Consider the following 19,463-nt stretch of genomic DNA (forward strand, 5'->3'; position numbering starts at 1 on the left):
AACCAAGAGACCCAGCAGAACTACTGAAATAGATGAAAGCTGTAGATAAGAAGAAAATTCTGTGTAAGCTAAGTCTGTGAGTTTCTCTAATCATGTCATTGGCATCATGTAAATGCCAGGCACCATTTATATACAGCTTAGATACAGCAGATGTTGGCATTTAAGTATAGGTTGCTCTGAGAGAAAATTGCCCTTGAATGGAAGAGGAAGTATACTGTCGGAGAAAAATGATTTTCTCAGTTAACAGTTATAACCCCAATAATAGAATTGTTGTCAACCAGAGGTTGTGGGGTGGGACAGGAGGAAAGATGTAATGATACCTCAATTCCAATCGAAAAAGGAATATCAGCTTCAGTTAAATTGCGGATATGTGGGTTGTATACATAGACCCTTCTCCTCCCTCTCTCCTCAAACCTCAAGGCTTCATGTTAAATGGAACAAATCACATCCTTCGTGGTTCTGCTCTGTTTGGTACAGCTGCTTGCTGCAGGTGGTGCCCTAAAAATACATTGTTTGTTTATTTTGCAATAGAGCAGTCTGCAGAGTGGTACCTAAAAGTGCAGCAGCTCCCTTTCCTTTCTGTCAGTGAACCAAATGATGAAAGACTGAGACCCCTGTCAACCTAGCATGAAAGGACCCAAATAAGAGGCACAGGTACTGCCTGAGGCTCTGCTCCTGATGAGTTCCATTTTCTTTGGATTCCTGAAGCAAAGCTGACAAGCAGACTATCTGTCATCAGAGTCTCTGACCGGGTTTCAGTGAAGTAAAGCCAAGCAACACACCACCATTGTTGGGAGAATCATTGTATTTCTCTGGAAATTAATATCTGCAAGCATATGGGGTCTAAAGGGAAGAAAAAAACCTGTAATGGATCACAAAAGGAAAATGAAAGCAAAGATTAATCTTAGGTCAGTGTTTACATAGATGCCTTTCAGTTGAGCCTTCAATGCTTTTTTATTCATTAATTTAAACGATCAAATAATTGTCACAGCCAGACTGACAGGGCACTCAGTTTACTGTTTACTGTTGTTGAACACAAAGCAATAACTTCTATTTGAAAATGTTTTACACATGAGAGTTAAAATAATGATACACAAAATCATATTTTCCTTAATATTATTCTAGACTTTCCCGATTGGATGAAACCATAAAAAGACACTCACCAAAATTTCAAGGTTTGCATGAATTAATTGACAGAGGGGTCACTAGTGATAATGAGTCATGTCAATCCAACTTTGGCGAGACATTGTTTACTGTAAGAACCTTACTTAATATTAGTGGGATTGTGATGAATAGATTTCACAGTCTGATGGATGATAAAGTAAAATGTTATACTAGAAGGGATTTACTAGAGAAAGCTTGAAAACTATTGACTTACTCAATCAAATATTTCTCTAAAATTCAGTGATATGGAAACGCCCTGGATTATTAACAGGGATGGAGCCATATTTGCAGTTAGCATTAACGCAAACAGTCACATGGGAAAGAACTCCTTCATTAAGTATAATACAATATTATGAATAGTTAGGAGAATAGCAGTGAGAAACATATGGCATGAGAATTGGTTTTGACTCATCGGGTTACTGCTTGAGAGAAATTTAACAATGGGTGGGAGTTGGCACAGATGTAGCCATGGAGCCACGAGGACAGGCCTCTGCACGAAAATAATGACTGGAAATCATATACCCAGTGTGGAGGACTGTGTGGGTGGAGAACAGTAGGGCTTAAAATCCTATTTGTAGGACTGGTAAAAGCAAAGGGTTTGGAGAGACTATCACAGATGGTTCTTTTTCTACTGTGTAAACAATATTTAGCTTAAGTGTGTTTGCCCATATATTTATTCTTTTTCACTCGAGTATAACATACTAGACAATAAATTATCTCTTGTATTACAGGTATCATTATAAATCATTTTTACATCCTTCTTTTGGGATGACTTGCTGTTATTTAACAACTATAATGCATTCTACTGTTATTAACTCTATCACTATGTGTAGAAGTTTCTGTGAAGAAGACATTTCCATCGAAGATGTATTTCTCAAAAATGTGTACCATAATAATTGATCATGACTGGAAAAACATCTTAAAGGCAGTGATGTTATATATGACCAGGGAAGATGGTAGCCTTTGTTGAAGTTCAACAGCTTGTCTTGTTTTCAAAAATACTCCATTTTACTATATTTTCATATACTTATTTCTTTCTGAAATAATTTATGACTATAAAGTTAAATATAAGAAATGGGATTCTACAGGGTTTACTGTATAATACTCTATGGAGGTAATTTCAACTTTAATATTCAAGAAAACCCAATTATTATTGATTTATCATAGGCTATAATCTTCTCTACCATGTTAAATGTATTGGTATTTTTATTCCACGGTGTTTCTAAGCATTCTGATAGATCAAGTGATATAATGTGATAAATCAAGTGATATTATATTATTGCTTTGGGGGTAAGCAAATGCTTCAAACATTACATACAGAAGCAGATACTGCAATCTGATGATAATGGTTGATATGGGATAAAACTTGCCCCTGTGCTGGCTGGTGTGTTGTTACACTAAATAGTATCACACTGGCTTTAAGAATCATGGTTCTATCTGGGGAGTAAGTAAGCTTAGTAGGATTCAGTTCAGTTTTGCACACACTGCGAGTGAACCTGACGAAATAATAGTGTTCTCCAGAGCAGTGGAAGAAACTGAGCTAAGGAGAAAATAAATATACCACCTTTATTGTTTTCAAGGCAATTTCTTAGACATTATCTCATCTAGTTCATAATTACAAAATAGTTTATTATACAGCTGGGTGTAAAATTTAAGGATTGTTACTCCCAGACTGTGAATATTTTACCTGATAGTTCTGAACTTGCATGTAGGGAATACTAGTGGATATTAAAGGCAAGAAAAAAAATCTTAGATTTAATTTGACTTTAGAGACTGTTCAAGTTCTTGTGCTCCGTTTGTTCACAGACTCATGAAACTGCTCACCAGTATACAAGGACACCTTTCAGGAATAAAGCAAAATAAAATAAAGAGCGTGATAACTGATTGTTCAGGGTTTATTTTTACCAAAACTTGATTGACATCTGTGGATAAGACATGAAGGTGTTATGCTCTGAAGTGATTATGTTCAAGTGAATTTGTTATTTTCCAGAGAAATTGAGAGTAGAGTAGAAATTTAAACATGTGCCCATTTCAGAAGTATCCATTGGTCTCGATATTTCTTACTATCAGGGGTAAATCCAGTTGGGGTTCTAAACTTGGTTTGTAGAACATCATTTATGTGTTTTAGAACACTCAGTTGTACCAAGAAATGTCCTTTCCCAATTCTATTTAGGTCTTCCCTGGTGGCTCAGACGGTAAAGAATCTGCCTGAAATGTGGAAGAGACCTGGGATTGATCCCTGGGTTGGGAAGATCCCCTGGAGGAGGGCATGGCAACCCACTCCAGTATTCTTGCCTGGAGAATCCCCGTGGATGGAGGAGCCTGGCGGGCTGCAGTCCATGGGACTGCAAAGAGCCGGACACAACTGAGTGACTAAGCACAATTCTATTCACCACCTTCATTCTACTAATTAAGCAACTTTGTCCATTGGAAAAAATCCCCTGTTTACAGTTGAAATTTGATTCTTCTTCTCATATATTTGTGATGATTTGTATAAACTATTCTGATGTTACAGAAAGACAAATCACATTTATTTCCTTTACTGACAAGCAGGTCTGTGTATCTGAATACCTGGGAGAACGGGAGTTGAAACAGTGTGTTTAATATTTGAAGGCAAGCAGCAAAGCTGTTGAACCATTCTGGGATCTAGGAAAGAAACTGAGTGCTTGTCATTCTGTCCATTTCCATCACACGCAACAAGCCATTTTGTGCTAAAAACTTTTGAACAGTTTTGGACATTGGACTAGAATCAGAAGTTCTACACCAGCTCACTGTTCAATGTGGAGGAATGGCAAACAGTGTTTAAGTACATGAATTCGGTATTTGACCACAGGTTAGTTATGTGAGTAACTCTTCCCTGTAGCTCAAACGGTAAAGAATCTGCCTGCGATGCAGGAGACTAGGGTTTGATCCCAGGGTCAGGAAGATCCTCTGGAGAAGGGAATGGCAATCCACTCCAGTATTTTTTTTTAATTAATTAATTTATTTTAATTGGAGTCTAATTACTTTACAATATTATGGTGTTTTTTGCCATCAGATCAGATCAGTCGCTCAGTCGTGTCCGACTCTTTGCGACCCCATGAATTGCAGCACGCCAGGCCTCCCTGTCCATCACCAACTCCTGGAGTTCACTCAGACTCACGTCCATCGAGTCAGTGATGCCATCCAGCCATCTCATCCTCTGTCATCCCCTTCTCCTCCTGCCCCCAATCCCTCCCAGCATCAGAGTCCTTTCCAATGAGTCAACTCTTCCCATGAGGTGGCCAAAGTACTGGAGTTTCAGCTTTCGCATCATTCCTTCCAAAGAAATCCCAGGGCTGATCTCCTTCAGAATGGACTGGTTAGATCTCCTTGCAGTCCAAGGGACTCTCAAGAGTCTTCTCCAACACCACAGTTCAAAAGCATCAATTCTTCGGCGCTCAGCCTTCTTCACAGTCCAACTCTCACATCCATACATGACCACAGGAAAAACCATAGCCTTGACTAGATGAACCTTTGTTGGTTTTTTGCCATACATTGACATAAATCAGCCACCACTCCAGTATTCTTGCCTGGAGAAGTCCATGGACAAAGAAGCCTGGAGGGCTACAGTTGATGGGGTCGCAAAGAGTCAGACACGACTGAGTGACTAACACACACATACACAACTAGTCATATAACTTATGTGTTTGACCCTGCAGTACAGGAAGGGAAGTGACTCTTAAGGCCCAGAAAGGAATTGGTAGAACAACCAGAACTGTGGTACCATCTTGGCATATAAAATCATCTTTCTGACCAAGCACCTTGCTTTTCTATGCAATTCATATTTGAGGAATCAGCAATAAAAGGAAAGGGATGGGACTAATATTTCTGGAGAAACTTTTGAAAAACATACCCACCTCTGCCCTACCTCAGACAAAAGGACAAAAAATTTCTAGAAGTATATTATGTTTATAGTAATCTTTTAAACAGCTAGGTAAGTAGTTCCTAGTGTCAGCTAGCATTAGCAGTCTGGGCTTTAGGGGAATGTATGGGGGATCCAAGACCGCCCTCTCAGCGCTACCCGAGAATTAAATGCCTGCATCTTGTGCTGTGGCTCAGTCTGTAGGGACTGGGGAAGGAAGGGAGGAAAGAAGGAACAGAAAGAAAGAATGAAGAAACCACTGCTTTAGATTAATGGCCTCCAAACATTTTGGCTCCTGCATACCCTGAAATAAATTTTTCAAAATTCCACTTGAAACTATGTGGGCTTGAAACTATCTACATTTGAAATTCATATTTGATATTTTTCATCATTAGTTTAAATGGCTTCAAAAGCACTTTATTTTGGCATAGTATACCTATCAATGTATTTTAAAGATATATTATTTACTCATATATCCAGTGGAATTTGAATACTGCTATGATATGTTCACTTTCTTTCATTTAAGAACACATGTACACACTTCTATAATGATGATTATGTAAAAAATAAAATTTCATTTTATGTCCATTTTTGATTAGTACTAGAATGGGATGGAGTTTAGCATGAATTCTATTCTAGTTGTTTTTGTATTAGGTATTTATTTATCATAAATATATAATATAAATAAATATTTATTATATATAATACTATAAATATAAATATATTATAGATATTTATGGGTAATATATGGATGATGTAAATATAAATATAAAAATATATTATAAGTGATATATTACATAATATATTAGGTATATATTTATTTAGGAAAAATATTGTTCTTTCAAAAATAGAGAAGTAGTGAAGGCTTTTTGTTACAATGACATCACTCAACTTCTGCAGGTTCCTTGAAATTGGGTGCCACATTTACATATTTACCTATCATAAGAATTATTTCAAGTAATCTACCAATTGTAAGTCTATGAGGTTTTCCTTCAGTTTTAATGGAAGCAAAGAATTGGAAAGTTCTTGATTTGCAGCAGCAATTTCTGGGAGGTATACAAAGAACACCACCAAGATAAAATAAACAACAATTATACTTATAACTCTTTCTCATAAAGGCACCTAGATTAATCTGATGTATATAAAACTTGTGGGAAATATTTAATTTCAATATATTTGTTGATACAATATTTTTGTCCATGAAAAGTATGTGCCTCAAGTGTATTTGAATCAAATTATGGAGCTACAGGTTGTGTCCTGTGATTTCCCCTGTGCTTCTGTTTTGAAGCTTCTCTCGAACTCGTTGACAAACAGTGTTCCATATGCTTTCTGCTAGATCTTTGGCTGACTTACCTAACATAGTGATGGGAGATGCATGTCAATTCAGCAGCTTTCCAAGTGCTTCAGTAAGAGAGAAAGTATACAATTTCCTTATTTTTGCTTTTATAAAAAAAGTTTTGATTTTAATATCTGTGTGTTTTGCACCTTTTTTTCTCCCCTGATTTCATTGCACTCAAGCACATTTTAATGAATGCCTTAGAAATGCTGAATCACTGTGCCATTCTCCTGGGTCCCTAGATTGGGGGATAGAGGTGGAGAGGGAGATTTCCAGATATAGATTGCAAGACAGAGCTCCGTATTTACTTCCTAAACATTTGGAGTTGACCAGGTGCTACTACTTTACAGCTGTGAAAGTTAAAATGTTTGTTAACTCTTTCAAAATCAGTAAGTTTAAAAGCAGACTGTGCAAAGCACCGCTGTTAACACTAGTGTTTTTGAAAATCTTAAAGTTTTCTCTGTCAAAGATCGTTTAGGAATCTTTTTATCTCTAGATAGGGCTTTGTGTAACTCACTGTCCAAACTGTAACATTTGTTGAGAGTGAAAATAGATACACACACACACACACAAAATTATGGAGCTACAGGTTTGGCTAATTAGTTTTTGCAAAATGACAATTTCAGTAACGTAAATGGCCAAATCATTTTTCATTGCATAACAGACATACCAGATCAAACTTACATTTTGTCTTAAAAACACTGTCTTAATTTTTCAGCTCAAATATTTCAAATGTCATCCTTGCACTTCTGAATACAACAATAGCTGAGTATCATCTGCTCACACCATTTTTACCACTCACTTCTTTGAGATGGTGCAAGTTAACAACTTAGATTTAATATTTGCCATTTTAATAGCAATGTCCAAGGATAAGTGAAAATCAGAATCCAAATCTTTGAAAATCAAGCTTCCATGGATGTGTTTCCAGATTACAGGGGAAAAAACAGCATGAGCAATAAGGCCCTTTACTCTCATATATGCACCACACACTTCAGCAACATTCAGAGAAACAACATGTGCCATTACCAGAACAACCCCAGGTCAACTTGGATAAAGTTTGCATTTAGAATTTTGCAAATTTCTTCACCAGTGTTATTCCTAGGCAAATCCTAGCAATCCAGATAGCAAATGTATATCATTAACTGGAAACAATTGGAAACATCTGTTGCTGCTGCTGCTAAGTCGCTTCAGTCGTATCCAATTCACGTGTGACCCCATAGACGGCAGCCCATCAGGCCCCCCGTCCCTGGGATTCTCCAGGCAGGAACACTGGAGTGGGTTGCCATTGCCTTCTCCAAACTCTATCCATTTGAAAGGCACATATTTTACCTTCAAAATTTGTTTCACCATGGTATGTTGAACAATTATTTCCATCATTTCAAGCACTCTACAAAGTTTTATAGAGAATAGATGTAACTGAAGGATAAACTTGGCATTGAACCTATTTTTTTTTAGCTATGAACTGTGTACAGGAACCTTTTACAAAGTTTTCTGTGACTTCCCTGCTAATTTGTAGACAGTTTCTAAACCAGTTTTAATGGCTGTGGGAAATAGTAAGCTTATTTATGTTTTTACCAATATCCTCTACTGGTCTCTTAAAAAATTAATAGTCAACTTGCTTAGAAGTGTGTCAGAAGTAAAAGAAATAAAGGAAAACAAAGCCTAGCAATTTTGGTTGGAGAACTTCATGTTAAATTTAGAGATATTGGTCCTTTGGAGGTAGCTAGAGAAGAAAGGGATTTTGTCTTCCAATGAATTATCTGAATATGTTTCAAAATAAAAAGTTACTTCAGTTATTATGATAAAAGTTTCCCTTAGTGGTTCATTTATTTACCTTTCTTTGTAAAACTACTCCCTTTTCATTGTGTTGGTTACAGGAAGTGAGGTGTGTGTGTAATACAAATAGAAGGGGAAAAGGTGGAAGCAGTCACAGATTTCCTCTTCTTGGGCTCTAAAATCACTGTGAATGGTGACTGTAGCCAGGAAATTAGAAGGCGATTACTTCTTGGCAGGAAAGCTATGACAAACCTAGACAGTGTGTTAAAAAGCAAAGACATCACTTTGCCGACAAAGGTCCATGTAGTCAAGGCTATGGTCTTTCCAGTAGTCATGTGCAGATGTAAGAACTGGACAATAAAGAAGGCAGAGTGCCAGAGAATTGATGCTTTTGAACTGTGGTGCTGGAGAAGACTCTTGAGAGTCCCTTGGAAAGCAAGGAGATCAACCAGTCAGTCCTAAAGGAAATCAACCCTGAATATTCTTTGGAAGGACTAATGCTGAATGCTGAAGCTCCAATACTTTGACCATGTGATGCTAAAAACTGACTCTTTGGAAAAGACCCTGAGCTGCCTAAGATTGAAGGCAGAAGGAGAAGAGGGCAGCAGAAGATGAGCTGGTTGGATGGCATCACTGATTCAATGGCCATGAACTTGGGCAAACTCTGGAAGATGGTGAGGGACAGGGAACCGTTGCATGCTGCAGTCCATGGGGTTATGAAGAGTCAGAAATGACTTGGTGACTGAACAAAACCAAATACAGATGAGGTATATATACCTCCCTTCCCCTCACCCATGGAAGACATAGCTAATTAATAGTGGCATTCTTTGCTACTGAAGAGAAGTCTGAATTCTGGGGTTTCATGAATCTGCTACCCATCAGCTGATGCTGGCATGCTGGTTTTAAGTCTGTTTTCCTATACTTGGTACTGAGAAAAACTTAGATTAGCATGTCTGCCCTCCACATGTACTAGCTAAGAAATCTTGGGAAAGGCTTTGAGTCTGTCCTGCTGCCCTCCCAGGACAGTTATACAAATCAAAAGATTAAATTCCCATAAATGCATTTTGTAAACCATACAGTTATTGTCACATTTTCTGAAGAAATCAGGTTCATTGTGTTGTAATGTAAACAGCATCATCTCTTTAGTTCGGCTCCTCCTGGGCTCTTTCCATATGTATTTATTTTATCTATTTTGTAGGTGCAGTTTAAAAAAAAATTTGGATTTTATTAAAACTGTGCACACCTGTATTCCCTTTGTACGTGATATCTGATCCTAACTAGAAGAAAATGCTGCTGGAGAAGGAGAACGCTGGAAACCTCACACCTGGCTGATCATTATGATGCTGTGGCAGTCCTTTCTGCTCGGCTGGAGGCTGTGTGATTAACAGCCTCTCTTCCCAATTATGTGGATATTATACTCTTCTTCCTTTGGCTGGAGATGGGAGATATCTTATGAATGTGCAATGCAAATGTGGGCTTTGTGAATGCTAATTTCAAAATCAGCTAGGAGTTGATTGGCAGGAAACCGAACAATGGGGTGACAGGCGTGCCAGGGGTTAGGAATCTGTGAAAGAGAGGCTGAGTGAAGGTGGAGAAAAAGAGCTGGAGAGATTTGGAGTTAATCAAGAGCCGTTGCTGGAACAGCAGCCATTTATGAAAACAGATCTAAGCCGGATATCCTGGAAGAGAGGGTAGCTTCAAAGACAGGTGAAAGAGAAGTGTGGGAGTTTAGCCGACTTCACAAAAAGCAGGACGGAACTAAGAAGCCAAGATGATGCCATAAATGCCACAAACGTATTCTCTGTACCACATTCCCAAAGTGTGTCTGTCTGCCCTGGGTGTGTACCCTGAGGAACCATGCCCATTTCTGACCTTGACAGCCTCAAGGTCATTTGTTTCTCTAGATGCCAGCAGGGAGCATCACTCAGGAAGCGTTCACTGGACTGGACCGAACTAAACATTGGATTGTCAGGAAGATGATTTGAGGAACAGGAGAAGGGGAGAAGCAGAGATTCAAGCCACTGTTTTCATCCCTTGTTGTTGTTCGGTCACTAAGTCGTGTCCGACTCTTCGCAACCCCATGGACTGCATGCAGGATGCCTTAAACACGGCAAAAGAAGTAATCAGAATGACTGTAGGAACATTTAGTTGGAAGGCTTCTGCTAACTGGGCAGAGCAAATTGTTCAAGATCAGCCCTGTTTTGGTTTGCATTCTAAAACACCAGTTAAGATGGGCTAGGTTTTCTATATAGCAGATGCTTTCAGCCCAAGGCTGGTTAGGCCATAACAAACCCAAAGACAGAAAGTGTGTGGAAACTTTTCCAAAGAAACTGGCTTGGGCTGCTGACTTACTCTCTCAGGTGATCCAGGCAGCATAGCAAAAGAACTACCCCAGAAGGAAGAGCAGGTGGAAAGGGCAGAGGTGAAGATGCCACATCCTGTGATGACCTGCTCAAACTATTGCTCCAGTCAGCTGGGGGACGTGTAGACAGGAGGATGGAGAACCAGCAGCTTGATATATTGGTCGCATCTGCTCTTAGAGACACTCCATCCATCTTCTCTACACTCTAGCCACTTTGCCTTTACAGATGATTTTTACTTATGTAAAAATATTTTTTTTCTTTGGGCAGTATGTCAGCCTTAACACATGCTTCCATGTCCAAATGTATTTCCTCAGCAAATTATCTGTGAACCAGAATTTCAGGGCAGTTTAATAAATCTGCGAGTATAGTTTATTCATACACACATTCATTCAAATAACTCTCTAAAATAGTCATATATTTAACTATCCATGCACACAGACTATATGTTTACATCATTCTTGATGATATTTGGAAGTTTTCCAAAAATTATGGATACAGTTTAAAAAAAAGATAAAAAGGGAGTTTCAGGGAAGGAACATTTTCTCTAAAATTCCTCTCTAACATGTAGGAAGACATTTTATCTGTCACTAAATACCAGAAATATTTTACTTTTCCCATATGAGAATGAATGCTTCACCTAAATGAATTTTACATAATGAAATGACTAGTTTCATTCCATCAAATCTCACTTTACTTAAATATAATAAAAATGAACAGTTATAGAATTTAAAACTATCATAGAAGCTTTTTTTTTTTTTTTAATTAAGAAGTGCTTCAGGTTGGACACATTCAAGGGAGATCACTCAGTGCTTTAGCCAAGAACGTAATTCAAATATTGTGGAAATAATTTATGCTGCTTCTCAAATATTTACAGTTCTTCCTCCTTTCTGGCTGAATTGTGATTGGGTAGGAATCTGTATCTAGTTCTGGACAATGAACTACGAGCAGTGAGCTTCCTCTCTCAAGTAGGAGGATTTTTGTGCCAATGTAGACACTTCAGATCTCTTCCTGCCATCTGGCGTGGCAACCATGATGACTGAGATGGTGGCTGTGCTCCTAGCCTTGTTTCCTTAGCGACCAGTGATTGGTAAACCTTCTTGCTCACCCATAAGAATAAACCTTTGTGGTTTTTAGTCACAGAAACTTGGGAAGTGTTCATAGCACAACATATATAGTATATAATTATATATGTATATGCATGTTCATATATATTCCTCATTAAAAAATATAATAACTATATATATTAGTTATATAATCTAATACACACACTCATGTACTTTCTTTTGAAATTCCTGAAGAGTTTTATATGAACCAGCTGGTACCATTCTACCCAGAATATTTTATGTCCTGTTATTTAAGAATTGTGAGTTACTGTCATTCTCAAAGTAATTAACTAAAGAAAGGTAAAAAGAAGATTCTACTTGTATTATTTGTTGTTAAAGATTAAGACAGTGCACCTCAACTGAAGATCTATATAGAGTCTAAGAAAATACACATAGATCTGCATACATGATCTGTAATAAGTGGAGACATGTATAATAAAGTTGCCTTTATGAATCCCACAAAATTACACATTTAGCATTAGCGAAAGTTCTCACGAAAGGAAGGTATTTATCTCTTTATCATAGGAATATAATGTAAAATAATGTTTTATATAACATAGTAATATATTATACAAATGTGTTCTATAAATATACAAAAGCAAAGGAATTATTTATAGCTCCAACTTTCTTCCTGTAGAGGGAGCATTATTTATTGGCAGAATACTATGAAAAATAGGAGTGTGATCATCTAGAAGTAGAATTCATAGAAAAGCTGAATTGTTTTGAAAAAGAGAGACGGTGATAAAAGATGATGGATGGTACCTGGGGGAAATCTAAGAAGAAGATTTTAAGGGAGAAGGGAATTCCCAGAATTAGCAGCATACCCAGAAAGAATCACTCAGTCCACGACATAGCCTGGTTTAACCTGACAAATCCCTGTTAAAAGTGGCAGTGATTAGGAAAAAGCACACAGGCACCTTCTACCTACAGGTTCCAACTGCGTGTGCTGAGTATACACAGAAATAAAACAGTTCGGGAAACACTAGGAGGAGTGGTTGGCTGTCAACACTTACTGCGAGGACAATCTGGAGGGAACTATGAGCCACTTCTATGTACTGGTACTCCAGAAAACACCCTGAGACCGTGATGTAGCGATGGTCTTCTGGGGCCCAGTCTGGGGCAGGAGTCACTGATGTCACCGTACATCCTGGTCCATTCTCCATCCACCAAGATCGGTGCATTGAAATATTAAAAGTCAGGATAAGGTCTGTTTCCTGCAAGAAGGCAATTTATAAGGATGAGAATTACTTCACAAATGTTAGCTTATTTGGACTGACGTGCTTTAGAGTTTCCCATTTTGAAATGTGTTTTTCCCCCTCCCCTTGCTGTATTTTATATGCACAAAGAGCGAGTGTGCTCAGTCGTGTCCAGTTCGAGACCCCATGGACTGTAGCCTGCCAGGCTCCTCTGTCCATGGAATTTTCCAGGCAGGAACACTGGAGTGTGTTTTCATTTTATAGAAAGAAAAGCAGCATCTAAAGCCAAAGTTCCACCTGGAAAATATGTGTCTGTTAATTTCATTTATGAAGGTTTGCCTGACTACAATAATATAAATAAGAGTATTATTAGTAAAACTGTCAGACTTACATTGTTATACTGAAGAATCTTAGCTTTTAGAACTTGTAAATATTACAAAGGGAGTGGTTTTAACTATTTTGTCAACTGAAGTTCATCTTAAAAGTGCTATTTTCCTCTCCCTTAAAATATTTACCTTTTGTACATTTTTTAAGGGGCTTACCTGATGACTCAGACTGTAAAGAATCTGCCTGCAAATGCAGGAGATCCTGGTTTGATCCCTGGGTTGGGAAGATCTCCTGGAGAAGAGAACGGCTCTCCGCTCCAGTATTCTTGCCTGGAGAGTTCCATGGACAGAAGAGCCTGGCAGGTTATAGTCCATGTGGTCACAGAGAGTTGGACACGACTGAAGTGACTAACTCGCATTGCACATTTTAAATGTTAAAACTATACATCAGTTTGGCAAAATTTAACATAATATTGTGGTTAGTGGTAAAATATGTAAGACCTTTACTTAATAAAACAGTATAGCTTGCCCCTCCATTATTATTTTAGAAAATCAGGATCTTTTCGATCTTGCCCACTTCCACTATAAAATTGGTCATAATATTTCTTAGAAAATGTCATTAGCAAATTATTGAAGGGTGAAGATAGTTAAGTCAACAACTTTAGATGAGGTACAGCCTGTTAGGGGATGTGCAGCTACAAATGGAATGAAGGTAGTGTCTGAGCTACAGAGCTTGAAATCACATACACAAATGTGGAGCTACCAGTAGCACAGGGACAAATGTTGTTTTCCAGGAAGAGAATGGTTAGAAGAAATACATCAGATACATCTTAGTATTTAACAAGTCATGAGGGAAGATGATTTCTAACAGAGAGGTTCAGTGGTGGAAAGGGAATTATTTGTTTCAGTGATAAAGCTGCAAGATAATCATAGATGCCAGCTACTCTCATTCCAAAATGAAGTGCTTAATAGAAAATATTAAGATATGTCCACTTAAACTGAACTTATGAAAGCGTTGAACATAACTGATCAGGGAATTTGGGGAGGGGAAAGAGTATTCTTTTAATGTGCTAAGTCGCTTCAGTCATGTCCGACTCTCTGTGACCCTATAGACTATAGTCTGAGCTATGTTATGAGTCTCATCATCTCCATAGAGTGGTGGTAGGGAAGGGGATAATTTCTCTTTTCTTCAAGACTATTGAGAAAGGCTTCAAAATGTCCTTGGATCCTGGGAGATACAACAGATTAGTTTCTGACTCAGGCAAGATGAACTTCAAAATAAAGCCTATGACTGGAGCTACCTGTTAGGTGGTCAAAGAGTCTGGTTTTTATTGCATTAGTTGATTTTTGATGGTGAATCAGTCTAGTATAAATCCCACTTGGTTGTGTTGTGTAGTTATTTTTGTACATTGTTGAATTTTGTTTGAAAACATTTTGTTGAGGATATTTGCATCTATATTTGTAATAGGTATTGATATGTAATTTTCTGTAATGTGGTTATGTGGCTTTGGCATTAGATTAACACCAACTCATAAAATCAGTTAGGAAGTTTTCCATTTGCTTCTATCTTCCAGAACAGACTGCAGAAAACTGAGATAATTTATTCTTAAATGCTTGGTAGAATTCGCCAGTGAACCCCTCTGGGCCTGGGGCTTTCTGTTTTGAAAAGTTATTAATTGATATAAATATTGAATATACATATTTATATTCAGTATATTTAATGGACATAGGCCTGTTTCTTCTTGTGTGACTTTTGGTAGTTTGTGACTTTAGAGAAATGTGTCTGTTTCAGTCTGTTTCATCTAGATTATCAATCAATCTTGTAGACATGGAGTTCAGCTCTGTACTGAAGTCTCTCTTCTCTACTGTAGCAATGAAAATAAAATTTGTCTTGCCATGTTTAACAAGCGTCCAGTGAATTTTTTTCTTAACAGCTCTCATACCTTTCTCTTCCTTAATTTGCTCCCATTTCACAAAGTACATAATTCACTAGCTTTTTTTAAGAATAGGTGAGTGACTAAGTCTGAAGTGTTTTTTACCTTAATTTTATATTAATTGACTGATATTTTGGCTGGATGTATTCTTTTTTGTTGAAAATCATTTTCTCTCCGAACTGTGTGGACATTTCTCCATTATGTTCTAGTTTCTGTTATTACAGTTAATAAATCTGATGTCATTTTTTTCCCTGAAATTTTTTTATGTAACCTGTTTTCACTCTTTTGTTCTTTTGTCTTTTTGTTTCAAAAAGTGAAATAGTTCAAAAACATCAAAAAGTGTAGAAGATAGTCTGAAAAACCATTATACCCACCACTCAGTTTCATTAAATCTTATATTTGCTTTAAGACATTTTAAATAAAATTTTATACATATAAATGATGCCTCATCTGAGGTCTTCCTAAATATGATTTCCCTCTCTCTCCACAGATAATTACTATCTTGATTTTAGTGTTATTATTCTCATGAAAGTTTTTTGTAGTTTCACTGAATATTTACATATTTATTAATAATATAAAATGAAGGTTTTTTAGGTTTTAAATTGTTTATGTACTCTCATATATTTTGGTTCCATGTTATATTTTTAAGGTTTATTGATATAAAAAAAATTTTAGCTTCAAATCCTGAACTTCAGTAAGACAGTATCTTGATGGGTTTCTTTTGCACTTTGTTTGTAGAGCATCTGGAGGGTCTTTCCATCCAAGAGCCATTTACTTTCATTCTAGAAGTCAACCTACATTATACCTTTAGTGGTTCCCTCCCCTCGACTTTTTCTGTTACTGCATGAAATTCCTTTCAGACAAATTCCTATCTGTCTTCCAGGATTGATCTCTTACGTTCTTATTTTTTCTCTCCTATTGTTCATATCTTACATTTCTCTTTAGTTTCTTGGAGATTTTCTTTACCAAGTATTCCCAAACTTATGGAACTATATCTTTAATTTTTAATACTTTGAACTTTCAAGAGCTAATTCTTCTCCAATTATTGTTTTTATATAGTTAATATTCAGAGAAGGCAATGGCACCCCACTCCAGTACTCTTGCCTGGAAAATCCTGTGGACGGCGGAGCCTGGTAGGCTGCAGTCCATGGGGTCGCTAAGAGTCAGACACGACTGAGCCTCTTCCCTTTCACTTTTCACTTTCACGCATTGGAGAAGGAAATGGCAACCCACTCCAGTACTCTTGCCTGGAGAGTCCCAGGGACGGGGGAGCTTGGTGGGCTTCCATCAATGGGGTCACACAGAGTTGGACACGACTGAAGCAACTTAGCAGCAGCAGCATAGTTAATATTGTTGAATTGTTTCCTGGCTATAACTTTTCTTATCTTCTGCATTCTTAATCTTTTAAATTGTGTTTCCTACATTGTTTTAGATTTATCAAAGTTACTTATTTTTACTAAATAAGTAATCAGATAAATAAATAATATTAACAGTAACTATTAAGGATCTATCATGTGCCCTAGGCAATGTTCCTACCTTCATGAGTGTTAATTTTTCAGTGGGTGAAATGGATAACAAATACATAAATGTATGAAAATATGTATGTGATGATTAATATATGCAGAAATATAAACTTAAGTAAAGAAATAGAGTAACAAAGAATTGGGTGCTGGGGGGGAGTGTAATGCAATATTACATACATTGGTAAGAAAAGATATCTCGTTATTTTGTATTTGCACAGGGCTCTGAATGAAGTGTAGGAGTAAAGAGAGCAGGTATGGGACGAGCATTCCAAGCAGAGGGAAGAGCCAGTGGGAAGACCCTTAAGATTTTCTATTATGTTTATTTTTTTCTGACTTTCCTATTTGAGCTGTTCCTTAGAACTCTCTCGTAAAAGTTCATACCAAAGAGAAACTAAAACTTGATTGGCATTTTGTCATGCATCAGTGGGCTAATCAGCTGGTGTCTTTCACACATGATTACTGGGCACCGCCTTCCAAGTGCTCCGTTTGTAGAGATTGGTATAACTTTGTTCTGGGTCTTCCAGTTTACCTATGGCTACACACCAGAGCACAGCCTTCCTGGGTTGAATGGAGAGGAGCTGATGGTTTTGCTACATAATATGCAGACTTTTTTTCACTATACAGCCTTTGATTTAATGCTCATGTATTCAGAAACTTAGCTTGTACCTCCAGTATTCTCGCCTGGAAAATCTCATGGACGGAGGAGCCTGGTGGGCTATCGTCTGCGAGATAGCAACCTGTGCTTCAAAGGCGTAACCTATGCAGAGGAGAAGTATGGTTGCGTAGACTAAAGGAAGAGCCTTGGGGCAATCTAATTTCCTCTTGAACAGATCATTCAGTTCTTCCCATTTTCAATCCTGGACCTCACATACTCCTCCTCCTTCTAAATCCTGACTTTCCAAAGGGTTCCTTGCACACTGGAACCCACTGCATGATCATAAGTTTTAGGTTTTTCCATTTTCCTAAGTCACTTGCTAATCCTCTACTTTCTGTCTTCCCCAAACTGTGGACACTTCTTGTCCATTCTCTTTTTACTGTGTGTTCATCATTTTTTTTATTCTTTAGTATTATTTGGTGGAGTTTCAGGATGAAATGTAAGTGCATATATTCAACCAACAATCATTAATTGGATAGTTTCTAGAATTAGCTTATATTCTTATTCATTTTCATGTAATTAAACAGAGACCATTTAAACAAAAGGTCTCTGTGTTTGTGTGCATTATTTTAATCACAAAATATAAATTCCTGCTTGTAAAATAGACAATAGAAAGGCCCCCTTGAAGTCCCTTTAAGTGCAACAGAAATTCCTGAGGTGTGAACTGCTGTTCCATGCATAATTGATAGATTATTCAACTGCCATATGCTTTGTAATTTTGTGTTCAAAGTTATAAGGACTTTTGAGACAAAGAATGAGTCTTGATAGCACAGAATAAGGCATAAAATCGTAACCAATCCATACAACCAAATTTTCTATGGATTCACACTGAAAAACATATAAGATAGGTTCAGAATTGTAAGATTCAAAAAAATTTTTTTAATCTAAAAAGACTTTAATAATTACATGTTCAGATCAGTATAGTGACAGAAATTTCTATCAGTATATTTATTCATCTCTCTTAGTAACTCTTCAAAAAGTTCAGATTAAAGGACCTCATTATGGTCATGTCATTTTTCAAAATAGCAGGGTCTGATGTGTTGCATGAAAGCTGTTATTAGGCTTATAAAGTTGTTTCTGATGGGGTTATATGTATTCAGGGCAATGTAAGAAGCCTAATTGCCCAACAAAAAATAAGCAAGCATTTGATAATTAAAAAAAAATAGGTTGACAAGTAAATGAGAAAATGATACTAGTAATGTCTAAGAATTTCAACATAAAGCTAAAATTTGCTTTCATAATTTATGGCATTTGGTGCATAATTTATTCTAATTGTAACCAACTGATTCTATATTGCAGAAGTTAGAAGGAGAAGGTCAGAGTGATAAGCTTTGAGTTGTAGTTTAAAAAGCCAGAAATATTTTCTTAGATTTTTGGAATTTTCTTACTTAGTTCCTCTTTTTGAATAATAATATTGAAATTTGATTCTCTCCCTGCTATAGATTGCTTAGTTAATGTCTAGAAGTCTAGTTGTTGGTATTCGAGTTCCAGTTCAGTCTCTCAGCCGTGTTTGACTCTTTGTGACCCTATGAATTGCAGCACGCCAGGCCTCCCTGTCCATCACCAACTCCCGGAGTTTACTCAAACTCATGTCCATCAAGTTGGTGTCAGTATAGTTACTAATAAATATTAATTGTTCATATACCATATGCAAAATACTCTACCAGGCCATGACAAACAGAAGAGATATAAAATGCAATCTCTAACATTACAGGGCTTATTTTGGAGGATGAGATAGATGGGGATAAAACATAATAATAAAAGGAATAATTTGATAAGTGAGAGATGTGGACCATTTGTGTCTGGGAACTCAGAGGGTATGTTGCCTGTGGGCTCTGGTGGGACAGACTTTCAGAGATGGGAATGCTAGCTGGGGTCTAAAACAGGATCCAGGTTAGAAAGATCCACAACCTGGGGGGAAAAAAGACCATTTTAGGTAGCATAGACCAAATAATAAAAATTGTAGAGCTAAGAATATTTATGTATTTAAGGACAAGTAGCCTTATTTTGGGGGTTTCCCAGGTGGCTCAGGGGGTAGAGAATCTGCCTTCAATGTAGGAGACGCAGGAGACTTGGGTTTGATCCCTGGGTTGGGAAGATTCCTCTGGAGGAGGGCATGGCAGCCCATTCCAGTATTCTTGCCTGGAGAATCTCATGGACGGAGGAGCCTGACGGGCTATGGTCATTGGGGTCGCAAAGAGTTG

General features: G+C 37.4%; 1 protein-coding gene across 3 annotated transcripts in view; it reads right to left on the minus strand.

The window, feature by feature from the left end:
- The window catches only part of NKAIN2 (sodium/potassium transporting ATPase interacting 2), a 1,179,899-nt gene that overhangs the window by 157,433 nt on the left and 1,003,003 nt on the right, over nucleotides 1–19,463 (minus strand). For all 3 annotated transcript variants that reach the window (XM_086317023.1, XM_086317022.1, XM_086317025.1), the window contains one exon: nucleotides 12,639–12,839. In XM_086317023.1, the coding sequence (XP_086173149.1) occupies nucleotides 12,639–12,839 (201 nt within the window). The remainder of the gene's footprint in view (nucleotides 1–12,638; nucleotides 12,840–19,463) is intronic.

Source organism: Bos grunniens, chromosome 9 (assembly GCF_055505025.1).
Source record: "Bos grunniens cultivar Pamir isolate PY7600 chromosome 9, Bosgru_T2T1.0, whole genome shotgun sequence".
Classification (NCBI taxonomy): domain Eukaryota; kingdom Metazoa; phylum Chordata; class Mammalia; order Artiodactyla; family Bovidae; genus Bos; species Bos grunniens.